Below are 24,670 nucleotides of genomic sequence, written 5' to 3' on the forward strand. Positions count from 1 at the left end.
TAGAAAGAGCCAGCCATTGCTGGCTTCATGAAGATCAGATCATGCTACAACAGCCTCATTTTCTTTTCTTTTGTTGGACAGTGAATGAAACTAGTTCCTAAAGTAGTAGATGAGAAAAATCATGTAAAATTTTACCTAGGATTAAATAAAACATTTGATAAACTATTTCATACTTTGGTGACAGATACTGATGTGGTGATCATTCAATTAAATAGATTCCAAATTGTTTGCAGATTGGAAAAGGAGTCCTTGATGGTAAGCTTAGGAGAAGAATCTCTAGAGAACTGGGCATGGTCCTGTACTAGTTAATACTTTTATTGATGACTTGGATAAAGGCACAGATGGTATGATCCTGAAATTTGCAGATGACACAAAATTGGAAAAGAAAAGTCATTGAATTAAAAAGTTAGGAGCCCAAAAGATCCTAACAGGCCAGAGTACTGGGCTAAATTTAATAAGGTAAAATTCAGTGGGTATAAATGAAATATCATATCCTGCAGTTCAAAAAATAACACAATAAGGAGGAATGTTAGGCAACAGTTTGTCTGAAAATGATCTGGAGATTTTAGTAAGTTTGATGAATGCCACTACGAGATACAATTGCACCCCCAAAAATGCTTATGTGAACTTAGGCTATATGAAAAGAAGCTTCCCTTTCAGGTCTAAAGACCACATATGGAATTTTCTGGTCAGTTCTGAAAACCATAGGTTAAAGAAGACATAAGTAAGCTGGACAGTATGCAGAGGGAAAGTAAACATGATGGTAAAAGACCCTGAATTCACGTTACTAAAAAGATACTGAAAGAACTAAGATTGTTAATTCTGGAGCAAAGAGAGATTCAGGGAAAATGATAGCTGTCCAAGTATTCCAAGATTGTAGAAGAGGTATTGGATTTGTGATTTCTTAAGATTCTCCCAGCTCTGACGCTTTATAAGACAAAACATTTTATTCCATCTTGAGATATAATCCTGGAGAGTATACTTAAATGAGATTGGTCAAATGGTCAAAACCAATGTGCAATTAATTGTTTAAATGCATTTATTATTCTCAACATTAATTATGTCAATTGAGTTTATAACTATTTAATCCTGGTGTTGAGAAAATAGGCTATGAAATCTTTGATGAACTAAATCTGTGACTCAGTACACAATTGCTTGATAAAATTGAAAGATGAGTCATGCAGCAGAAATACACTGACGATTTGGAGCACCAAAAATGATTCATATATTTCAAGTCCAAACAAATTATCTTGATTTCTGAAGAGCAAGACAGGAAGAAATATTTCTTTGGCACATCCCACACCTAAGTCTGTGCGGATATGAGTCTGGAATTTTTTTGGTATCTGAAGGGAAATGAAATTGTTAGAGATAAAACTGGATTTGGTCATGTCACTGGATTTGGGTCAAAGGCATATTCCAGACACATTTACAAATATGTCAGATTGTCCTTTCAACTCAGATTTAGTGTTCCAATGGGATGCATATTTTACATGTTTGACTCCATCTGGTTCTTCACTCTTTTATTCAACACAAACCTCAGCCTTCAAATATATGTGGTCTATACTACAAGTAACTGAAGTCTGTGCGCTGTGCTGTTCTATGCGAGCACTTACTCAATCTTTCCATTTAAAATCAGAATCTTAGCATTCAAAGGCAAATTGGACACTATTTAGTCCATGTATTCCTTTCCCTTTACAACATGGTTAAGTGGTCATTCACAATTTGTTTGAAGCTCCTCTCTAGTGCTAAAGTGGGTAGTAGATTTCACCTCAGGATTTTATTTTCTCTGAGGTAAGTGACTTAACTTTTCTCAATCTCACCTGTAAAATAGGGGTAATACTATCTATCTCATAGAATTGTTGTGGGGATCAAAGAAAATGATATTTAAAACTGTTTATAAATCTTAAAGTTTCATCTATATAGTTAGTATTAATATTTTTCAATTAAATATCCCTAGATGATAATTATTTGTTCAATATCCCGGTTATCTTCTTCTAAACACATTCCACCTTTTGAATACCCCTCCTAAGATGTAGTGACCAGAATGAATACTCTACTCACAAATGCTGCCCAGTGTCCAGAATTAATTACTTCAAATCTTGAAGGAATTGTGCTTAGCAGAACTTCTTTTAGTTTGTTTATATGCTCTTAGAAGAGGATAAGCAAAGGTGTGTACATATTCAGGAACTGTCAGAGGGATGGAATCAGCAGATTTACAAGAGTTGTGTCAGACTTGTCAAATGATATCTTTATGACTGATGGGATTTTTCATTTTTCATTCACATGTTAGGGAGCAGGGAAATAGAACTTAAATGTCAAACTGGAAGTTTACTCTTGGGAAAATCTTTAGGTTGAAATTTTAGAAAATAGTTCACCAATAAAGAGCTAATGAAAAATGGCAAAATAACTCAATAACTAAATCTTTAAACAGTCTATAGAGTTAACTCTTTAGGAAAATTGCTATGATAGAACATTTTGATATCATAGTAGTCTAACTCTTGACAAAGAAAACTTCTTAATTGTCTATATAATACCACCCCATTCACATATTCCAAAAATGAAATAAGCCCATTCATGGCTTACCTGTCTCATTTCTTTGTAGTTGTGATGTTTAAAATCCAGGTCATCTGTGGTTGTCATTTCATTTCTTCTGTGATAATAGTTATTGGGATCTAAGGGGGAAAAATAAAACTTTTTATTTATTCAAATAAAATTAAAGCTCTTTTGATAAATTGATAGATAAATAAAATTGATAGATCTTTAGGTATGTTTACTACATACCTAACCCTGTATTAAGTGCTTCTGTTGCCACAGAAGAAATGTAAGCTTTTGTGTTAGCTGTTAAGAAGCTTTTGTTCTTCTTCTTGATATTCAGTTGTTTTCTGTGTCTAATTCTTCATAATCTCATATTTGGAGTTTTCTTGGCAAAGAGAATGTAGCGGTTTGCATTTTCTTGTCCAGGTGATTTTATAGGTGAGGAAATGAAGCAAACTGGGTTAAACAACTTGCCTAGTATCACATAGTGGTAAGTGTTGGAGACCATAGTTGAACTCAAAAACATGAATCTTCCTGTCTCCAAGCCTGGCATTCTATTTACTGTGCCACTCAGCTCCCCATTAAGAAGCTTAGAATGAAAATTATGAGTTGATTAGAAGAGGAATAGGGAATAGGGAAGATTTATTAAAACAGAAAAGTGTAACTCTATGATACTTGTTCAGCATGACAAGTACCAAAACCTTCATTACAAAGCTGATGTCATCAGTAACTTAAAGAAGGTGTTAGTCTTTTACACAGCAAAGTATTCTTAATAGACTTTGAGATATGATTATAATATCATGATTAATAATTAAATTGCTTTTATGTTAAATGTGTCAAAACTTGAAAAACTAAAGAGTCTACTAAATGAGGGCTACAATAGCTTAAATATTTCAGCTTAACTATCTCTACAAAGAAAAATAAATAAATACAAAAATGTAGGCCCTGAATTGAATTAGAGGAAAGCAGACTAGAATTTCTTTATTAAATTGTAGTGTCCTCATATTCTGTTTTCTGTTAATCTGGAAAACGGCATAAATTCTTGATATCTTAAATACATTTATTCAATAAATAAAAAGTCAAATGGTTAAGTCAATACCACAAGTCAAGGCATAGCAAATAAAGTAAACAATTCATCAGCAATAAAAAAAACAAACAAACTATACTACCCAGGCTTAATAAGCAAAAAATACAGAAAAGAAAGAACCTCTGAAGAAGGAGAATGTGTAAAAGGAAAAAAAAATAGTTGAAAGAAGTCTAACACAAAAATATAAGGTACATTAATTCAAAAGAGAAACTTGTATACCATGGATGAATGAATGAGTGAATGAATGGTGTTGGCAAGAGAAATAAAAAACTCCTAATTTTCTACAAAACTGGGAAGTAGCTGTTCTAGGTAAAAATCCATAATTAATGACTCAAAGGCTTCGATGTGGCATCTTCAGCTTCTCTGATGAAAGCCCGATTCCAACTCTAAACAGACAATATATAGGGATAGGGATCATTGATATTAATGAGGTCCTGATAAGAAAATTCCTCTTTAATGCACATAGACACTTTTTTTTTGCAGCTTCTACTCTTAAAGTGTTACCCACTCTTAAGACATTAAACAACTTATCCATATTACCTAATGTGTCAGAGTGAATTTTGATGTTCCTGATTCCAAGGCCAAAGCCAGCTATCTACCATAGAATAGTATTACCCCTAAAAGTGCTTATTATATGGAGAGAGACAAAGACAGAGACAGAGACACACAGAGAGAGAAACACACACACACACACACACAGATACAGACACAGAGAGACAGAGAAAGACAGAAAGAGGTTATGCAAGGCCTTCGTAACTAGAATCATTCAAAACATCTATAAGTTCAAAAAATAAATATATTGGCTGAGGAACAAAATATAAGAACAATTAATTTATTCAATTATAACTAATCAAACTATCTGAAAGTGTCCTAACGTTTATGCTGACTTCACTGAGTGTCAAAAAGCCTTAGACTTAGTTCTGCACTCATGGCATAGTCATGTACTGCAAATAGATCAAAGCATAGTAAAAAATGTTAGTATATATTGTCCACTGCTTCCTATTTAAATAAATTGACAATATAATTATGTTAAGGAAAAAAAATTGATATAAAACAAGACAACTGATGTAAATTATCTCCATGGAAGGAACTTAAGCCTCCTATTCTAATGTGGCTTATAGAGAGAAAGCAACACATAAGTAAGCTGGGCCAACCCAGTCATTCTTAAGATACAGCAATAAAGAAGGTGGGAATGAATCTTTAATGTCATTTGCCTTGACAAAATGGTACTGATTTCTAATGTTAAACAAGATGTATGAAATTTGAAAATTTCAAAGTAGTTTGTTATTTATACAAAGTTTTATATTGACCTTTTCATTTGATCCTTCTTACAGTTCTGGTAGAACAAATATGATATTCATTTTTGCATCTTAACAAATTCAAACAAAAAAAACTGAGACTCAGAAAGGCCAGACAATATGCACAAGTTTGTGCATTCAACAAATAAGTTTAACATTCTGATTTTCAAAAATGTTTTTTTTCCATACAAGGGAGTAATTGCCACAAAGTAGGCACTATCACTTTCATTTACTAGCCATCAAATCTACATCATACTCATAGCTGAAACTTTCACTTATACATAGGAATACTATGTTCAAACAGAATAGATCATTGTTTATTTCAGAGACAGTCAGCCTTCAAAGACTTATAGAAAGCATGTTGTCCCATGCTAAAGAATTCTTTGTTTTGTTTTATTATTCTAACAAATTTTTAATGTGGGACTAGGACTTCTTTTCTGAGGTAACTCTATAAGGCACTGTTTGCAAACACCCAAACACATGAAGCAAGCTTCCGAATGCTGAAAATGGGCATAGATCCATAGGAATGTGGCAAATATTTGAATGCCTCTTTCTCTTGCTCATTTCAAAAAGTAGCTGAGGAGCCAAACTAATGTGGGTCAAACTCTCTGAGAATCATTTCAGCTGTGATGACCACTACAATTATTTCTAAGCTTCCTTTGTGCACATCAAATTATTTATGACACATTCGTTATCCAGCCTTATTGAATTCTTATGACATGGGCCACTAGCAATAATTCTGCTTTATGGAAAGGGAGTTGACACAACACAAACTTTCATGGGTCAGGTCAAACTGAATAGGCTTTAAGTATAGTCCTATCGACTGACTATGAGTTTGTTTGTTTTTTTCTAAGGAAGAGTTTAAATAAGACTAGGAATATTCAGCATCATGGGCTAGGTTGTAAGATAATAAATTGTTTTGGCTTCAGCCAGTTAGGAAGACCATATATTAAGAAACAGAATGATTTCAGTCCGTGTATGTGAAAGAAATAGCCACTCCAAAAAAAGAAAGAATTTTTGACGTGTTGAAGCAAGAAAATAAGTGGAGAGGGCATTAAAAACATATTTTGGGCAAAGGATGAATATCTCAGGTCCCATCTACCTTTGTGAGTCTATGAAAACCAAAAAAGAAGATATAGAAAATCTTAGAATCACCCCACTAGGGAATTTAAAAAGAAGGATAATAATTCAGTATTTCTAGATAAATTTTTAAAGGTTTACGATTATGATTACATTATCATTATTGCTATCACTGCTGTAAACTGACATTTATATTCAAATTAATTTAATCACTATCTATTAATTACCTACTAAGCAAAGAGTACTAGGAAGGAGGAACATGGATATGAAATAAGATAATCTTTATCCTTGGTAGTTTCTATCCTATTAATAAATTGGCTTTCAAAGCCTTCCATAAGCTGACCCCTTTTTTATCTTTTCAGTTTTTTTTATACCTCACTCCCCTCTATCTTTTTAATATACAGTAATACTGGACTCCTGGCTGTTCCTTCACCTCCCAACTCCAAGTGTTTTTACTGACTGACCTCCACACCTGGATTGCTCACTATCTTTGCCTCCTGATTTCCTTGACTTAATGATCTACCTTTTTCAAGAAGCTTTACCCAGTTCTCCTTTATCTGTTTAATCTAGGAGTCCCTGTGAGGTTACTTCCAATTTATTCTGCATATGTCTTGTTAGCACAGTTATTTGTCTCCCCCATCAACTTGAGCTCTTTGAGAATAATGGTTATTCAAGATTAGAAGGGAAGTCAAAAGCTGATGATTTTTTTTTTTTTGCTGTCAGTATTTCTAAAAAAAGGCCTAATTTCTAAAATATATGGAGAACTGACTCAACTTTACAAGAATACAAGTCATTCTTCACTTGTTAAATGGTCAAAAGATATGAATAGAAAATTTTCAGATCAACCTAAAGTTATTTCTAATTATATGAAAAAAATGCTCTAAATTAATATTGATTATGGAAATGAAAATTAAGAGAACTTCAGGTACCATCTCACACCTCTCAGATTGACTAAGATGACAGGAAAAGATAATGATACATGTTGGAGGGGATGTGGGAAATCTGGAACACATATGCATTATTGGTGGAGTTGTGAAATGTTTGCAGCTATGTCCAAAGGGCTATCAAATTGTGCATATACTTTTTGATTCAGCAGTCCCTCTACTGGGTCTGTATCAAAAAGAAATAAAAAAGGTGAAAAGATCCATAAGCACAAAAATATTTGTAGCAGTTCTTTTTTTTTCTTTTTTTTTTTGTAATGACAAGGAACTGGAAATTGAGTGGATGCCCATCAGCTGCAGAATGGCTAAATAAGTTATAGTATATGAAGGTAATGGGATATTATTGCTCTATAAGAAATGGTGAGCAAGATGATTTCAGAAAGCCTGGAAAGATTAACATGAATCGTGCTGAGGGAAGCAGGCAGAACCATTGTACACTGTAACAACAAGATTATGTGATGATTAATTATGATGGATTTGGATCTTCTCAACAATGTGGTGTTTCAAGGCAAGTCCAATAGACTTGGTTGGGATAGAAAATGCTATCTGTCTCTGGAGAAAGAACTATGAAGACTGAATATGGATCAAAACATAGTATTTTCACTTTTTGTTTGTTTTATTTCCAATGGTTTTTCCCTTTTAGTCTAATTTTTCCTTGCATGACATAACAAATATGTAAATATGTTTAAAAGAACATATTTAACCTATATCACATTACTTGCTGTCTTGGGAAGAGGAAGGCAAGGGTTGGAGGGAGGGAGAAAAATTTAGAATACAAAGTTTGACAAAAATGAATGTTGAAAACTATCTTTATATATATTTGCAAAAATAAAAAACTATTGAAAAAAAAAGTCTTTCTTTGTATACCCTATGCTTAGCACAATGCATGGCACATAGTAAGTAGTTACTTAAGAAATGTTAGTTGATTGACTGTGAGTGAGTACTGTTTATATGTAGAACTTTATATATATTAGGTTGCTTTATAGTAACACATGTTTTGTACTAATGATGCCAACCCAGCAATAATTATATCCTGCTGTAATTATAAGCATTGGAACTTATCATGTGGGATGGAATCTCAGATTTTAAATTTGGCTTATTATTTGAGATGTCATTTTGATCCTGGTAAAAGTGTTTGTGTTGACACATCATCAGTTCTTCATGAAAAGGAAAATGTCAACAGTTACTTAAAAAGAATGCTGCCTAGCCCTTACTCATATGAAATCAGCTCTACAGACACAGATTTCTGGAAAGGTTGAAATTGCCAGTCCTGTGAGGGAATGGTAAAATCCCCCAAATCATTTCCTCTTTCTCTGCCTTTTCCTCTTTTTCTTCCCTTTTTTACAGGAAAGCCTTCAACACTATGATTATTAAACCTCTTGAATACTATGAAGTTGTGAAAAATACATTGTTTATTCAAAAATGATTTCTTGCCATTTAATATTAGTTCAGACTAAATTAAGAGAGATTTGTATCTGTATTCTTTTGAACTCATCCTATACCTTTTAAACCCACACCTGACAGAAATTTAATATTATTATAACAATAACCCACTTTTACACTTATGTAAATCACTCTGATAAGTGAATTAGCATGAGGACTAATCTTAAGATATGTTTTAGAGGTCAAGAGAGAAGACTCCATCTCAAGACAAGAGTGACTCTATCTTTAAGCTACCTTCATTTCATTATTTAATGGAGGAGCAAATCCATTGCCTAGTATTTAGGTTTTTCTTATACTATACATCCTTGTATAGTCAGAGGAGAAAAAAGATCTACTTCCATTGAGACCTCAAGGTTAATGACAAATTAATAAACTAGCTAGTTTCTATGGTTTCTTCCTGTACAACTGATTTGTCCCAAGTCCAGTTGAAATTCAGATTAAGTACTCCCCTTTAATATTGTAAATATCCTCACTTTATCAACTCATCCTCATTGTTTCTCTCTTCTTTTTGGAGGACTGAAGAACAGAGTAATAAATACTTTCCAAAGTCTTGTACTACAGAGAGTTCACAACCTTCTTGGTAACCTTATTTTCCAATTACCATTCTGCCTGGCTTCCAACCTATAGAACAAGATGTTCTTCTTCAGGGCATCCAACCATCCCTGTCCCTTCTTGTCAGATTTATCTTATATGTTGTCTTCTCCAATTAAATTGTGAACTCCTTGAGGGCAGGGATCACTTATTTTTCTTATTTGCATGTATAGCACTTAACTAGTGCCTAGGACTACATAAATGTTTATGGAATGGAACTGAATATTCTTTTTTTTTTTTTCTTTGCTACACACTTTTTAAAAAAATTTAATAGCCTTTTATTTACAGGTTATATGTATGGGTAACTTTACAGCATTAACAATTGCCAAACCTTTTGTTCCAATTTTTCACCTCTAACCCCCCCCCCCCAGATGGCAGGATGACCAGTAGATGTTAAATATATTAAAATATAAATTAGATACACAATAAGTATACATGACCAAACCGTTATTTTGCTGTACAAAAAGAATCAGACTCTGAAATATTGTACAATTAGCTTGTGAAGGAAATAAAAAATGCAGGTGGGCATAAATATAGGGATTGGGAATTCAATGTAATGGTTTTTAGTCATCTCCCAGAGTTCTTTCTCTGGGTGTAGCTGGTTCAGTTCATTACTGCTCCATTGGAAATGATTTGGTTGATCTCATTGCTGAAGATGGCCAGGTCCATCAGAACTGGGGAACTGAATATTCTTGTAAGAAATGGTTTGTAGGTAGAATTATTGTTTTAAAGAAATTATTTTTGTGAAACAAACCATATCTTATAACATCAACAAAGTTTTTACTGACTTGTACTCAAACTTTTGAGTTTCAGATATTTTTAGTCATAGCAAGCGTTTATATCATATAGTAGCAATTCTGTTGGATGCTGAAGACAAAGGCAAAAAAAAGGAAACAACTTTTGTCCTTATGAATCTTACATGGTGGAAGGTAAAATAAGGAAAGTATTAAACTGAAATCTCCCAAATTTACCTCCAAACAACTATAAACTAATACCTTAAAATGAGTTTTGGAGTATCAGAATCATCAACAACAAAAAAGGTGTGAAATAATTTTCAAGCGCAAGACAAGTTAGAAGATTATCAGGAAAGGTATGTCTCAATAGGGTAAAAGGGAGGCACAGTCCAGCAAAAGCAACATATAAAAAAGCCTGCAGCCAGCACCCTTACCTGTTCCCCAGTCCTAGGACAGGCCAGTGATGATACTCAATGGCCTCTGATGCAAACCAGAAGTGATGTCCTGCAGTAACTGCACAAGAAGCTTGGAACAGTGCCCCTTTCAACATACAGGAGCATAGCCCAGCATAAAGGCTGGAAAAATTATTAAACAAAACAGAGAGAGAGAGAGAGAGAGAGAGAGAGAGAGAGAGAGAGAGAGAGAAACCTGACCATATTAAGTTGTTATGGGAACAGGGAAGTGTAATATTCTCTAAAATGTAATATTCTCTTATTGGGGTTTCCTTGGGGTCTCTGGAGGCAGCCTTCATTTCAGTTCAGTAATCACCACAAGTGCAGCCAGGGATTAAGGTCCAAATCCTTTATTGTCTCTTTCCAAGTCTCGTCTCCTTTACTGGGGCCCGACTAGCTTTCTTAGAGGTCTCTCTTCTTGGTTCTGAGAACTTAAGCTCCTGTCAGCCTTCTCTGGCTTCTGAATCTCCAGCTTCAGCCTCCAGCCAGAACAAAGGTGGAAGATGGAATGAATCTGTCTCAGCCTCCTTCTAGTGCACTTGTCCTTTCTGGCCCTAGGAGAACTTCTCCTAATATGCCCCCACACTGAGTATACACCAATCATTATATCACTAGAAAACCATTATTTGTTGTAGGATTAAATCAACGCTAAACTAGATTTAACCATTGTCTCCTCAATTCCACTCAGTGCCTTGTTTCAAGTTCTGCCCCCTAACATCTCCTTGTAGGAGTAAATCAATCATACTATGAGGGATAGAACTCCTGTCCAAAATTGACTATTCAGAGACATCTAAAAGTAAAAAAGCAGAAAAGTTTATTAATGATTCTCATGAGAATGAGCAATTCCACCATGAGGAGAGAAAGAGAGAAAACTCATGGTAGAAGGGCTCATTCTCATGAGAATCTATTAATAAACAACAACTTTTCTGCTTTTTACTTCAAGAAATCTCCGAGTAGTCATTTTTGGATAGGAGTTCTATCCCTCACAGTTTTGGGGGCTTGTCTGGGATGAGTCTTTGGGGGAGACGGCTGTGCATCCCAAACAGGGATAGCCACGCCCATGGTTAGTTTTTCCGAGGTCTCTGGCTCTGAGTGCATAGTCTCTCTCCCTCTCAGACAATCGACCCGAGGCAGAGATACTCAGTGAAAAGCAGAATTGAAGACCAAAGGAGAAATAGAGTTCTGACAGGCTGGCGGCAGTCTGAAAAGAAACATGTCTTCTTGAGGTAAACAAAGCTCTCAGGAAGTCTGGGGGTCTATCGGCTGGGTCAAGGGAGACCCAAGGGACTAGCCCTCTTCAAAATTGTTTTGTTGGACTGCTGTTGACTCCAACAATAAAGGACTTCCTAAGGAGGCTCTCTTGGGTGACTGCGGGGCATGAGGGTAACGAAGGACCTCAACTGACAACTTGGTTTGAGACCAAGTTATAAAAATGGGACAAAAGCAGTCCAAGAATTTATGTCAGGATGTTAGCCAGAGAATTCCAGTCGACAGTCTGCTTGGGAGTTGACTTAAAGACTGGGACAAATTACCCAGATATAAAGGAAAAGAAAATAATGATTAAGGATTGCTGTTTTGTTTGGGGCAACCAAAACATTGGTGGGGGAATAATCTGGCTAAAATATGGTTCTGCTGAGGATTGGATATGTCAACAATTGAATATATATGTGAATAATAGAGAACCATATAATCTAGAGGAATCGGCTTATGCGCTGCCAGGAGCTGCTAGATCTATGAGAATTTTTCTGACTAAAACAAAGGAAGAGAGTAAGCATGATAAGGAAAAAGGGAAAGTAGATAAAAACCTAAAGTCTGAAGCTGGACAGTGGGATCCCCTTGCTGCTCTTCCACCCCCTTATGCAGTCCCTCCCCTTGAACCACCAGAGGAAGAACTTTTGCCTCCTCTTTCCTCTCCTGTAGAAGAAGTAATGGATTTAGGCCAGGGAAGTGTAGGCAGAGCTCACAGTGACTCATATAAATATCTAAGAAAGGAATTAGAGCAATTAAGACAGGATGTTCAGAATCTCCCCTTTGGAGAGAAAAAGGAGCTGGGGCCAGTAACTAATGACGTACAAAATATATATCCATTTAGAGAGGTCCCGTTAGGTGGGGCTCAGGGAGGCATTGGATTTGTAAATGTACCTCTGTCAGCAAATGAGGTTAGAAAATTTAAGAAAGAATTAGTTTCTATCATGGAAGATTCAGTTGGGGCATCCAAACAATTGGATCAATTTTTAGGTCCCAGCTTATATACTTGGTCAGAATTGATGCATATCTTATCCATATTATTCACTCCCGAGGAGAGGTGTTCAATTTGAACACAGGCTATGCAGAAATGGGAGAGGAGGCACCCACCCCTGAATGAGAGAGTGATCCCAGCAGAGAAGAAATATTCAGTGAATGATCAGGATGGGACAACAATGATCAGGCCCATAGGCAAAATATCCAGGACTTGAGGGAGCTAGTAATTGTAGGAATATGGGATGCTTTCCCAAAGAGACCAAATATAGACAAATCACTGACTATCATTCAGGAAAAGTATGAGTCACCAGCTCAGTATTTAGAAAGACTCAGAGAAAGAATGAGGAAGTATTCAGGGGCCAACCCAGATAGCCCAGAGAATGAGCAGATATTGAAAGTATAGTTTGAATCCAACTCCTGGCCAGATATTAATAAGAAAATACAAAAGATTGCGGGATGGATGTAGTCCCCTTTAAGAATCCTTCTGAAAGAAGCCACCAAGGTGTATGTAAAAAGGGATGAGGAGAAGGAAAAACAGAGAGATAGAAGGATTAAGATGTAGTCTCAGACAACACAGCAGAATGCTAATAAGGAGAAAGAGGTAAGGGGGAGTGCAAAAAAAGCCCCATCAAGAAAGAGGTGAGGGAAGTGGAAGGAAGAGAGTTGATGCGACTTGTTGCTCTTGTGGGAAACCAGATCACTTCTCTAGGAGGTGCCCACAGAAAATTGAAGAGGAGCGCGTATTGTCCCTGGTAGAATTGGAAGACTAGAGGTGTCGGGGGCTCTGAGGAGGACCCCACTTAGAGTCCTTGATAAATATGAAGGTGGAGTCTAAAAAGGAAGAAATTTTTTTTTTTTGGTTTGTTTTTTTTGAGTTGATTCAGGTGCAGCCCAGACCTCTGTGACACAATTACCAGCAGGGGAGAAATTATCAAAATGTACGATGATTTCTGGAGTTAAGGGAGAAACTTTCTCAGTACCCATGACTGAGGTATTACCTATAGAATATGAGGGACTTGAAGTGCTTGGGCAATTTTTAGTGGCTCCTGGGACAGGAGTACACTTGTTAGGGAGAGATTTGATAACAAAGCTTTCAATTAGTCTTGTGTCTTGGGGTCCCTTGTTGGTTTCAATCAGAACTTTTGTGATGAGGGAAGTAGACAAACAGAAGATTAACTCCGAGGTTTGGGCAAGTCCCGAGAATCCAGGATTATTGTCTATTCCCCCAATACAAATGACCTTAAAGGACCCACATACCATAGTTAGGGTCCGACAATATCCAATTCCAAATGAAGGGACAAAAGGACTGAAACCAGTATTTGGGAGATTGCTGAAAACAGGACTAATTGAACCTTGCATCTCACCATTTAACACCTCCATTCTTTCTGTAAGGAAAAAAAGATTGAATATAAAGAATGGTCCAGGATTTGAGGGAAATAAATAAAATAATTTTGCCATCTCATCCAATAGTACCAGACCCTTATACGATCTTAGGAAGGATTTCAGAGGGTAGTACATGGTTTTGTGTGTTACCACAGGGATACACAGAGTCCCTCAATTTATTTGGGCAATAATTAAAGAAATAATTTAAAATTTTGAGAATCCAATTAAAGGGGGAAAATTTTACAATATGTAGATGATCTTCTTGTGGCAGGACAGAAAAGGAGTGGCATTGCCCAAGTCACTATTAGTTTGTTAAATTATCTAGGAGCACAGGGACTAAGAGTTTTCCGGGATAAATTGCAATTTGTGTAATGTGAGGTAAAATATTTAGGTCATTTTATAAGTGAAGGGAAGAAGAAGAAATTGGACCCTGTATGTGTGGAGGGGATTCTTTAAATTACTCAGCCTAGGACAAAGAAGGCCCTCCAGAAATTTTTAGGATTGGTGGAGTATTGTAGAATTTGGATTGATGAATATGCACTATTTAAAAAGTCATTATATACTCATTTGTTAGAGGAGAAGCTTGATGTAGTGCAATGGGATTCAGAAGGAGAACAAAATTTTGAACAACTTAAGCAGGTATTAATGTCAGCCCCAGTATTATTTTTGCCATTATTAGAATAGCCTTTTCATTTATATGTAAATATGGTAAACAGTTGGCTTTAGGAGTATTAGCACAGGTAAGGGGAGGACAGCGATACCCAGTGGCCTTTCTGTCAAAAATTTTGAACCCAGTGGCAAAGAGATGGACTACTTGCATCCAGGCAGTAGTAGCATTTCTGGTGGAAGAAAGTCAGAAATTAACCTTTGGGGGTAATTTAATAGTGAGTGTCCCACACCAAGTTCAATCAATTCTAAATCAAAGGGTCAGGAGGTGGCTAACTGATTCAAAGATTTTAAAATATGAAGCAATTTTATTAGAAAAAGATGATTTGGTACTCTCACCAGACCATAACTTTAATTCAGTTATGTTCTTATCCACCTCTCCTAGGGAACATGTGTCCATTGAACATGATTGTTTAAATGTAATTGATTATCAAACTAAGGTTAGGGAGGACTTGCAGGAAGTCCCTTTGTTAAAAGGTGCTCAGTAGATCATAGATGGGTGTATAGATAGCTTGTTAGTGGTTGTCTTGTTTGTCAAAGGATGAACAGAGCAGCCCAATGACAAGTCTGAAAAGGGGGAAGACCCCCTGGCATCAAGCCTTTTCAAAACATACAGGTGGACTTCACTGAACTACCATCTGTGGGGCGTCTCAAAAACTTGCTAGTTGTAGTGGGCCATCTGACTTCATGAGTGGAAGCCTTTCCCCTTACTTGGGCAACAGCCTCAGTAGTTGTAAAAATACTTCTTGAACACATCATTCTAAGGTATGGGCTGGTGGAGTGAATAGATTCGGACCAAGGCACTCATTTCACGACCAGAGTCCTCCAATCTATAGCCCAAGCTTTAGAAATATCTTGGGATTGACATACCCCATGGCATCCACTCTTATCAGGCAAAGTGGAGAGGATGAATCAGGAAATTAAATGGCAACTAACCAAATTGGCATTAGAGACACAATTGCCCTGGACTAAGTGCTTTCCCCTTGCCTTGTTAAGGATTAGAGCAAAACCTTGAAGGGATGTGGGATTATCATCCTATGAGTTATTATGTGGTCACCCTTACCCTAGGGAAATTCAAAACCCTTCCTTAGACCCATATTTGAAACTAAGGACTTGTTCTTGAGAAAATATGTTATATCTTTATTGCAACATTTAAAAACTTTACAATTGAAAGGAATTGTTGCTCAGACTCCTCCCTTAGGGTTTGCAGTACATAAGTTCCAGCCTGGAGACTGGGTCCTGGTTCGGACATGGAAGGAGGATAAGCTGACACCAACTTGGGAAGGACCGTTCCAGATCCTCCTAACATCAGACACAGCAGTCCATACCAAAGAGAGAGGATGGACTCATCATACCAGAATTAAAGGACCAGTAGATGCTCCCAGGGTGTGGACCTCAAAGCTGAATCCAGAGGACCAGTTAAAGCAAACATTAAAATGGAACAGATGGAATTGTGCATGTAAAATCTTGATACTAGTATTGATCTGGGAACTTTTTCTGACAGTGCTAGATATCATTTTCTGTTGGACAGTGTTACTTCAACTTAGAAATTTGACTTATTATTCAGTGGAATGGGGACCAAACAAAACATACACAGAAGGGGATTGTGCTTTATATCCATCCCTATGTATAATACTGCCCCTTGCTGACACAATCCCTAATCCTTTACTGAAGGAAGGCAATAGCTTCCAGAACTTCATTCATGTTAAATATTTCCCGCCCTCAACAGGAGTTTTTATATTCTGGCATGAGAAAAACCCAGCTTTAAGAGGACACTATTGGATTTGTGGTCAAACAGCTTACACTCACCTTCCAAGGAATTGGACTGGGAGTTGTTTTATAGGTACAATAAGGCCTAAGTTTTTCTTCCTCCCAGAGGATAGTGACAAATAACTAGGAATATGACTATATGATAATCTGAGAAGAGAAGAATGAAGCTTAGATCATTCTCTAACTAGTATAGACACTTCTTTGACTCAAACAGGTGATGCTAATGGGTGGGGAGATACATGGCCCTCAGAAAGAATTATCAGAGGATACGGGCCAGCCACATGGGCTCAAGATGGAATTTGGGGATATAGGACACCAATATATATATATATACTGAACAGACTAATTAGACTACAAGCAGCCCTGAAAATAACAACTAATCAGACTGCTCAGGCTCTTGATCTTCTAGCTGATCAAGCCACTCAAACATGAGAGGCTATTTTCCAGCATAAATTAGTTTTAGACTATTTGTCAGAAGAAGGAGGGGTTTGTGGAAAATTAAACTTGTCCACTTGTATGCAAATTGATGATAATGGAGAAGTGGTAAAAGAAATTACCAAGGGTATTCGCAGAATAGTTCATGTGTCTATACAGGTGTTGAAATCCCCTTTCTCTAATAATTGGTGGTCCTGGTTTAATGGTAGCTGATAGAAACAACTTTTATGGTATGGACTCATTGCAATTAGTGGTATTATACTTTTACCATTATGTTTACCCTGTATAATTACATTAGTAACCAGAATAGCCCAACGGTCCCTGTCAAAATTATTGCATCCAGAAGATGCTATTAAAATGATGATTCTCCAGAGAAAAGGCTGGAATGTATTGGAAGGGGATGATTCTGATAGGGAACTTGATAAACAATGTGTAAACCTGTTAACTGATTTTGAACAAAATGTAAGTTCTTCATAGAAATATGAAAAAAGTCATTTACATATTAGAAGGAGGGAATTGTATGGAATGGAGAGATAAGATGAAGAACTTCGAGGAATGTTTAAATTCTTTTTCTGTATTTTATTATTCATTATTTCTATGTCTCTGTGACTTGCATAAGTATGTTGTGTGTTGGCCAATATTTACTTAAACTTTAGATATATTTACTTAACCTGAAACTATGACATTTATCACTATTCAATGTTATCAATATTTAGACTATTAGTTGAATGCTGTTAGCTTAGTAATCTAAATTTTGAAGGTCTGTTGGCACCCATGTCTAACATTGAATTAAAGGGAGAGGGAATCTATTTTCTTAATGCTCCCCAATCTATGATGTAATCCTGTATAACCAAATCTTTAAAAACTGTATATCTTTCCTAATTCTTTAGCTCTTCTACCATGAGCTTTCTCTCTTTCCCTCCTCATGGTGGAATTGCTCAGTCTCATGAGAATCTATTAATAAACAACAACTTTTCTGCTTTTTACTTCCAGAAGTCTCTGAGTAGTCTCATTTTTGGATAGGAGTTCTATCCTTCACAATACTGAACTATGCTAAATTAGATAACTATTGTCTCTATCAATTCCACTTACAGGGAACATTAAAACACAAATTCAGAAAAAAAAAAAAAAATAAAAAAAAAACCCCAAAAAAAAAAAAAGGGCAAAAAAAAAAAAAAAAAAAAAGCATAAACTCCACTGAAGAAAGTAACTCTTTAAAAATCAATATTAGAAAAAATAACAACAAAATTCATATGGAAAAACAAAAGGTCAAGAATTTCAAGGGAATTAATGAAAAAAAAAATCAAATGAAGGTGGTTTAGCTGTACCAGATCTAAAATTATATTATAGAGCAGCAGTTACCAAAACCATTTGGTATTGGCTAAGGAACAGATTAGTTGATCAGTGGAGTAGGTTAGGTTCAAAGGACAAAACAGTCAACAACTAGAGCAACCTCATGTTTGACAAACCCAAAGACCCCAGCTTTTGGGATAAGAACTAACTGTCTGACAAAAGTTGCTGGGAAAATTGGAAACTAAGATGGCAGAAACTAGGCATTGATCCACACTTAACACCGTACACCAAGATAAGGTCAAAATGGGTTCATGACCTAGGCATAAAGAATGAGATTATAAATAAATTAGAGGAATATAGGATAGTTTACCTCTCAGACCTGTGGAAGAGGAAGGAATTTATGACCAAAGAAGAACTAGAGATCATTACTGATCACAAAATAGAAAATTTTGACTATACCAAACTGAAAAGTTTTTGTACAAACAAAACTAATGCAGACAAGATTAGAAGGGAAGAAATAAACTGGGAAAATATTTTTATAGTCAAAGGTTCTGATAAAGGCCTCATTTCCAAAATATATAGAGAATTGACTCTAATTTATAAGAAAGCAAGCCATTCTCCAATTGATAAATGGTCAAAGGATATGAACAGACAATTCTCAGATGAAGAAATTGAAACTATGTCTAGCCATATGAAAAGATGCTCCAAGTCATTATTAATCAGAGAAATGCAAATCAAGACAACTCTGAGATACCACTATACACCTGTCAGACTGGCTAGAATGACAGGGAAAGATAATGCAGAATGTTGGAGGGGATATGGGAAAACAGGGGACACTAATACTAATTCCATTGTTGGTGGAACTGTGAATACATCCAACCATTCTGGAAAGCAATTTGGAACTATACTCAAAAAGTTATCAAACTGTGCATACCCTTTGATACAGCAGTGTTACTATTGGGCTTATATCCCAAAGAGATCATAAAGAAGGGACCTGTATGTACACAAATGTTTGTGGCAGCCCTGTTTGTAGTGGATAGAATTGAGGTTGCTGATAGCATTTTTACCTACCTTTCTAAGTTCTTGTGAGGAAGACTTTTGATAAGTATCAAAATGATTTGGAAATGTAAGCTATTATAGATAGATAGACACAGAGACATACATATATATGTATCTGCACTTCCTTACTTTAAAAGATATTTTATTTATGAATTCATTTCTCTTTTTGTATATGTATCTTTCTTCCTAACCATGCCCATGAAAAATCATTTTATTATATGTGTCTGTATATATATAGACACATATAATAAAATTATTTAAATATTATGTGTATATATATACATATAATTTTATTATGTATATACATATACATATATTCTTTTATATATACATATACATATATATAGTTTAAATAAGACTTATAAGGAATGTTTTTGTCATCAATAAAATTAAATCTTTCAACAAAAACTTGGCAAAAGATTGCATACCAGGACAAAAATGACATGGAAACTTAGAAAAAATAATAATTCAAGTTGAGCAAAACACAGACAATTTTTTTAAAGTATTTTAGTATGGTAACACATAGATATCCTGCATTGAATTGGGATAAGATGTTTTGTCTTGAATTTTTATATCAGTATTTTTAAGGGGAAGTAAATGAATTGTTCATACATTTACACTCAAGTTGTCTACATGCTGTTTTCTAAAAGATAACTGACACCCAACAAGCCTCAGGAACCTCTTTTAGAAGTCCTTTAAAGCCTGTTTCTTTCAACAGAAGTCATCTTTACAGAGTACTTGAAAGAAATAAATAAAAACTGAAAATTCACTACAAAAAGACTCCAAATTTGCTAGCACTCACCTGTAACTGATCCTAATCATTTGCTGAGGATTATAAGCCTGGCCATGTGAACTTTCTTTACTGTTTCTCCCATACAAGTATTTCTCCATTAAGCATTTCTCAGCCAAATAGAGTCTAAAGCATATCTACTTGGCACTTAGTGTTCTGTACTGTTTTTTTCCCCTCTTCTTTTCAGTGTAAATGTCCATATTCAGAAGCTTATCTCAAGCAGGGGCTGGGACTTTCCTCATCAGAACTAGTTGGGCAAATTCAAGAGTTTCAAATGTACTTTTAGAAGTCTGGGGCTGTTGCCATAAACAGAAACTTTAGGCTAAAAAATCAGAACAGTCTATTAGGCAAACTTGGTGTTTGTAGTGTTTTTACTGAGAGATTTTAGAGAACTGAAGAAGAGGTAGACAGGTAGCTAGTGCAAGTCTGGGAAACTGGGCAGAATAGTTATAACCAATTATGGCCAACAGGCCAAGCTGAAGCCAGAGAAGTCTAGAGAATGAAAGGGCAGGGACTAAATCTGATTTAGATATAAAACCAAGGATTTCTTCCAGAGGGAGTTCATATTGGAGGTATACTCTAATTCATCTATGTGCTTCCAAAAAAAGGTAGATATAGAAATACACAGAATAATCCAGATGCAATCTAACCCTAATGTATGAAGCAGGAATCTGATATCTCTTGTTCCGACTCAGTACTCTTATTAATACAGTGAGTGGTCATTGGCTTTTTTTCATATCATACTGTTGATACATAGTATTTTAAGAATCCATTATTTCAGCACTCTCCAATGTGGCAGAAACTCAATTCTTCTACACCTTAATCAATTATTTTTCATGAACTGCTATGGTCAAAAAGCCTTAGTCACCAGTTTTTTAGTGATATATCTCATTTATTCATTCATCCAACTAACTATTTAATACTTATTATGTGTCAGGCAATGTGCTGGGAGTTGAGAAACAAAGGCAAAAATAAAACAAATCTCTACCCTCTAGGAACTTATATTTTATTAAAATAAGAAGAAATGATCTAAACAACTACATATATTAAAAATATATGCAAAGTAATTGCAAAGGCAGAAACAGGAGGAAGAACTTGGAGTAGGAGCTCACAAAATGAAGTAGCTCTTGAACTAAATAATGGAGGGGCTACGGCTTCCAGGAGCTGAGGATGAAGAGTTCTATAGTAAGGGATTGAGATACTGTGTGCAAAGGTATAGAAATGGACCATTAGCTTGCCTTCAGGCAGTAGGCACTTAGTCTGTCAATGGATTTTTTGGATTTTTTCAACTCCTATTCTAAAAGCTGGGTCAGGTTTGGAGAACCCAACATCACCTTCAGATTATGATAAGACTTCCCCAGTAGGTCTTCAATAGAGTTTAGAGACTGTAGGTACATAATAGTGTTTGATGAATAAAATATTAGATAATCAGCAAAAGGTTTATGGCAAACAGTTCCATTTGATCAATGATGTTCTGTTATCTTCCTCCATTCTGAATTAAATATATCTAAATATTGGAATAAGAAATTAAATAGAAAATTGGGGAGGGAATTTTATGGAGATTGCAGATGACATGCAAAACCAATAGAAAATACAGAACCTATGATCAAGATTCTTTTATTTGGAAAAAAAATTCTGTTCATAACCCAATAATTTGTACATTTCTTTAGAAATATAATTATAAAAATGCTGCTTGATTATGAGTCAAAAGAATCTTGGATTGAATCCATAATCTTTGGGCCTCAGTTTTCTCATCTACAAATTTTGGATTAGACATTTTGGAAGTTCTTTTCAGCTCTGACTAAATGATTGTAATTAATTTTCCAGAGGGAAAAACCTATAATGATGAATAAGCCTACGATTTTCAGGAGTTAAACTTCCACAGAACTCTCCCAAAATATGTCAACCTGAGTAATATAGAAACTTCAGTGATGAAAGTAGGGATATGTAAGAGAAAAAGATGACTTGGGAGCCAAGAAGATATAGTCAAATCCTTTTTTCTTATATATACTTTGAGACTGGGACAAGTCTTTCATTACCTGGATAATTCTAAAATTATTATTTACAAAGAAGATGTCAATTTGTATTGGAAGATGGGAGTTTCCTTATGTGAGATATCCCAATCTGGTTGTAGTTCTTTATTCTTGAAAAGGACCAAAATAACATCACTCTATTCCTAATACCAACAAAAATCAGAAGGTTCATTCCTATCTGGACAATTGTAATGAGATCTGGTCTGAATCAAACAGTCTGCTCACTCTGGAAAGTAAATTGAAAACTAAAGAATTCTGCTGCAACCATTTGCTGCAACTCTCTTGCTGATCATCAAATGATGTACTGTATGTAATAAAATACAATATGCTTGTATTGTTAAGTAATCTTTAAAATACAAGGTAACCTCTCTGCACTACAGTTTCCTCATTGCCAAAATGAGCTGATTTGACTCAATGCTCTCTAAAATCTCTTATTGTCCTACATTTAGAATCTTCTGTTATACCAGAGGTATAGTAGAGGCAATATAATATTTCTTTGATTTTAAAAATTGTTGAAGGGGCAGCTAGATGGTGCAGTGGATAGAGCACTGATCCTGAATTTAGGGAGACTTGAGTTTAAAGCCAACTTCAAACATTTAACATTTCTAGCTGTGTGAACCTGGTGAGTCACTTAATCCCCAATTGCCTTAAAACAAAACAAAAGACATTAAAAAAAAGAATTGATGGAATTAGTGCCTGAGTTCTGAGGGATAATAGTTAAAATCTTCAAGAAGAAGCAGGGCAGACAAAGAAAAGGGTTAAGCAATTAGTATAGATTCTCCTGACCTTCCTATGTACTGGAAATCTAATCCTAAGGATCACAGAGATCAGTAGTGCTGATTGATTAGATAGGAAGTAAGTTTTAGGGAATCACAGAACTTCAAAGTTGGAAGAAACTTCAGAAACATCCTGATACAAAGCATACCTGAACAAGAATCCGCTTGGTAACGTCCTAGATTAGGAGTGATGCAATTTTTTGTTTGAAGACCTCCATTAAAAGGGATTGTAAGTTTCTCTGAAGCAACCCTTTCCATTTTTTCATAGCCCTAATTGTTAGAAAGTTTTGCTTTTGCTTTTACCAAGTCTAATTTTGCCCTTTAGTGACTTCTAGCCATTTCTTAGTTCTTTCCCTGGAGGCTAACTAGAAGTGTTTTCTTTCTTCTAAACAACAATCTGGCAAATTCTCAGGGCCAACCTGTGGAGCTACAGCTAAATTATACCTCTAGGCTAAAAGCCATTTGTTGCTTCAACATATCTTTACATACCATTATCCTAAGGCTTTTAACTATCTCCTTTGTTCTCTCAGATGCAACCAAGTTAACAAGGCAATCACTACAATAAACAAAAATTAATAAAGATACCTGATTTCAAGATGTAAATGTCATCTAACTGGAGCCAAAACAAAAGGAGAAAGGGATAGGAGAGAAGAGATAAGAACATTTTTATGAATTAAATTTGTGTGAGTCTTTGACAGCATGAACAGAGTTGGGTTTGGGTCACCCTATGACCCTTTTTCCAGTAAGTCACACATTGAATGACAAAAAAAAAAAATGCTGTATCAAATTCTGATATAATCAAGCACCCAAGTTGCTGTGTGCCTCCAATAGGCTTAGACTCTAAAACGATGGCCAATGGGACCTAAGAAAAAACAAATATACCAGAGGGTAAAATATAAACTTGTCTCCAAAGAATTCCTTCTTTTAGAAGATTATTCCAGGTAACCCTGTTGAAAATAATCAACATTATCTCAAGTCAATATCTGATTATTCTCATAACAAGCCTGTTCCTATTGAGGAAAAACAAGAAAATTATAGACTAAGATGTGAGAAAGAGGTCAGTCAAGGTTATGTCCATCTTGATATTGGCTAATTAGTGTCAAAAACAAACCATGGGACTATAAAGATAAGAGCATATCAATCTATGTTTATTTATTAGTGCTACTGTTTGAAATAATTCTTATCTCATGAACTCCCTGGAGGGCTATATTGCTCATATGAATTCAGTAACACCATTTGATTCCCTTGGTTGATATACATTTTTAGTCAGCAACATGGCCAATTTGCAGTAAGACTGACAAGCGAACCTGTCAGAAAAATAAAAGTTTTCTATTATGCTGCTATTTTTATAGTTACCTAAAAGAATCTAGACTGGTCACTGTGGCCCACAAGAGAAATCTCACATTCATTGTAAGGGCATAAGAATATTTTTTCCCCAGCCAAAACAACCTAAGCTGAGAAAATAGATCTTGCTGCCTTTGACCGGGCATTTTCTCAATCATTGAGGTTTAGTTCTATCTGGATGAGTGAAAAAAGAGGTTTCAAGAGGTATGAGATAGCAAAATGCTCTTTTTTAGTCAACAGGGCATTTTTCAGGGTCCAGAGACACAGCACAATACAAATTCCAAAATATGATCCAGTTTCATCTTATCCTGCCTAGTTCAGGGACAAACATTTTATTGATAAGGGTTTTCCAATGTATTCACAACTAATTTTATAAGCATATCATAATATAAGCAACACCTATTTTTTTATCTAGTTGTTTATTGTTTGTTTTTTTTTTTCTCCCCAGTAAGATAATAGTATAAATCTCTTTTGTATTTCTTGATGTTTAGCAGAGAATTCTTTGCTATGTTCCACAGATCATTGTAAATATTTCAGTGTCATTTTCTAACAAAAGCATTTTGGAAGCTTAGCCATACTAACATATACTTCATTCATTTGGACTTTTAAGGGTCTGACAGGAAGAAAGGAGTCAGACCAGTGATTGTTTTTTATAGAGATAAGCACCTGTAAGCACTTGCTGCCAGGGTTTTTGAGTAGTTAAGTGACTTGCTTTAGAC

General features: G+C 35.4%; 1 protein-coding gene across 2 annotated transcripts in view; it reads right to left on the reverse strand.

Annotated features, from left to right (window-relative positions):
- CPXM2 (carboxypeptidase X, M14 family member 2) overlaps window positions 1–24,670 on the reverse strand; it is a 266,901-nt gene that overhangs the window by 84,382 nt on the left and 157,849 nt on the right. For both annotated transcript variants that reach the window (XM_031956005.1, XM_031956006.1), the window contains one exon: window positions 2,584–2,672. In XM_031956005.1, coding sequence (XP_031811865.1) covers window positions 2,584–2,672 — 89 coding nt within the window. The remainder of the gene's footprint in view (window positions 1–2,583; window positions 2,673–24,670) is intronic.

The sequence above is a fragment of the Sarcophilus harrisii genome, chromosome 2, assembly GCF_902635505.1.
Source record: "Sarcophilus harrisii chromosome 2, mSarHar1.11, whole genome shotgun sequence".
Lineage (NCBI taxonomy): Eukaryota > Metazoa > Chordata > Mammalia > Dasyuromorphia > Dasyuridae > Sarcophilus > Sarcophilus harrisii.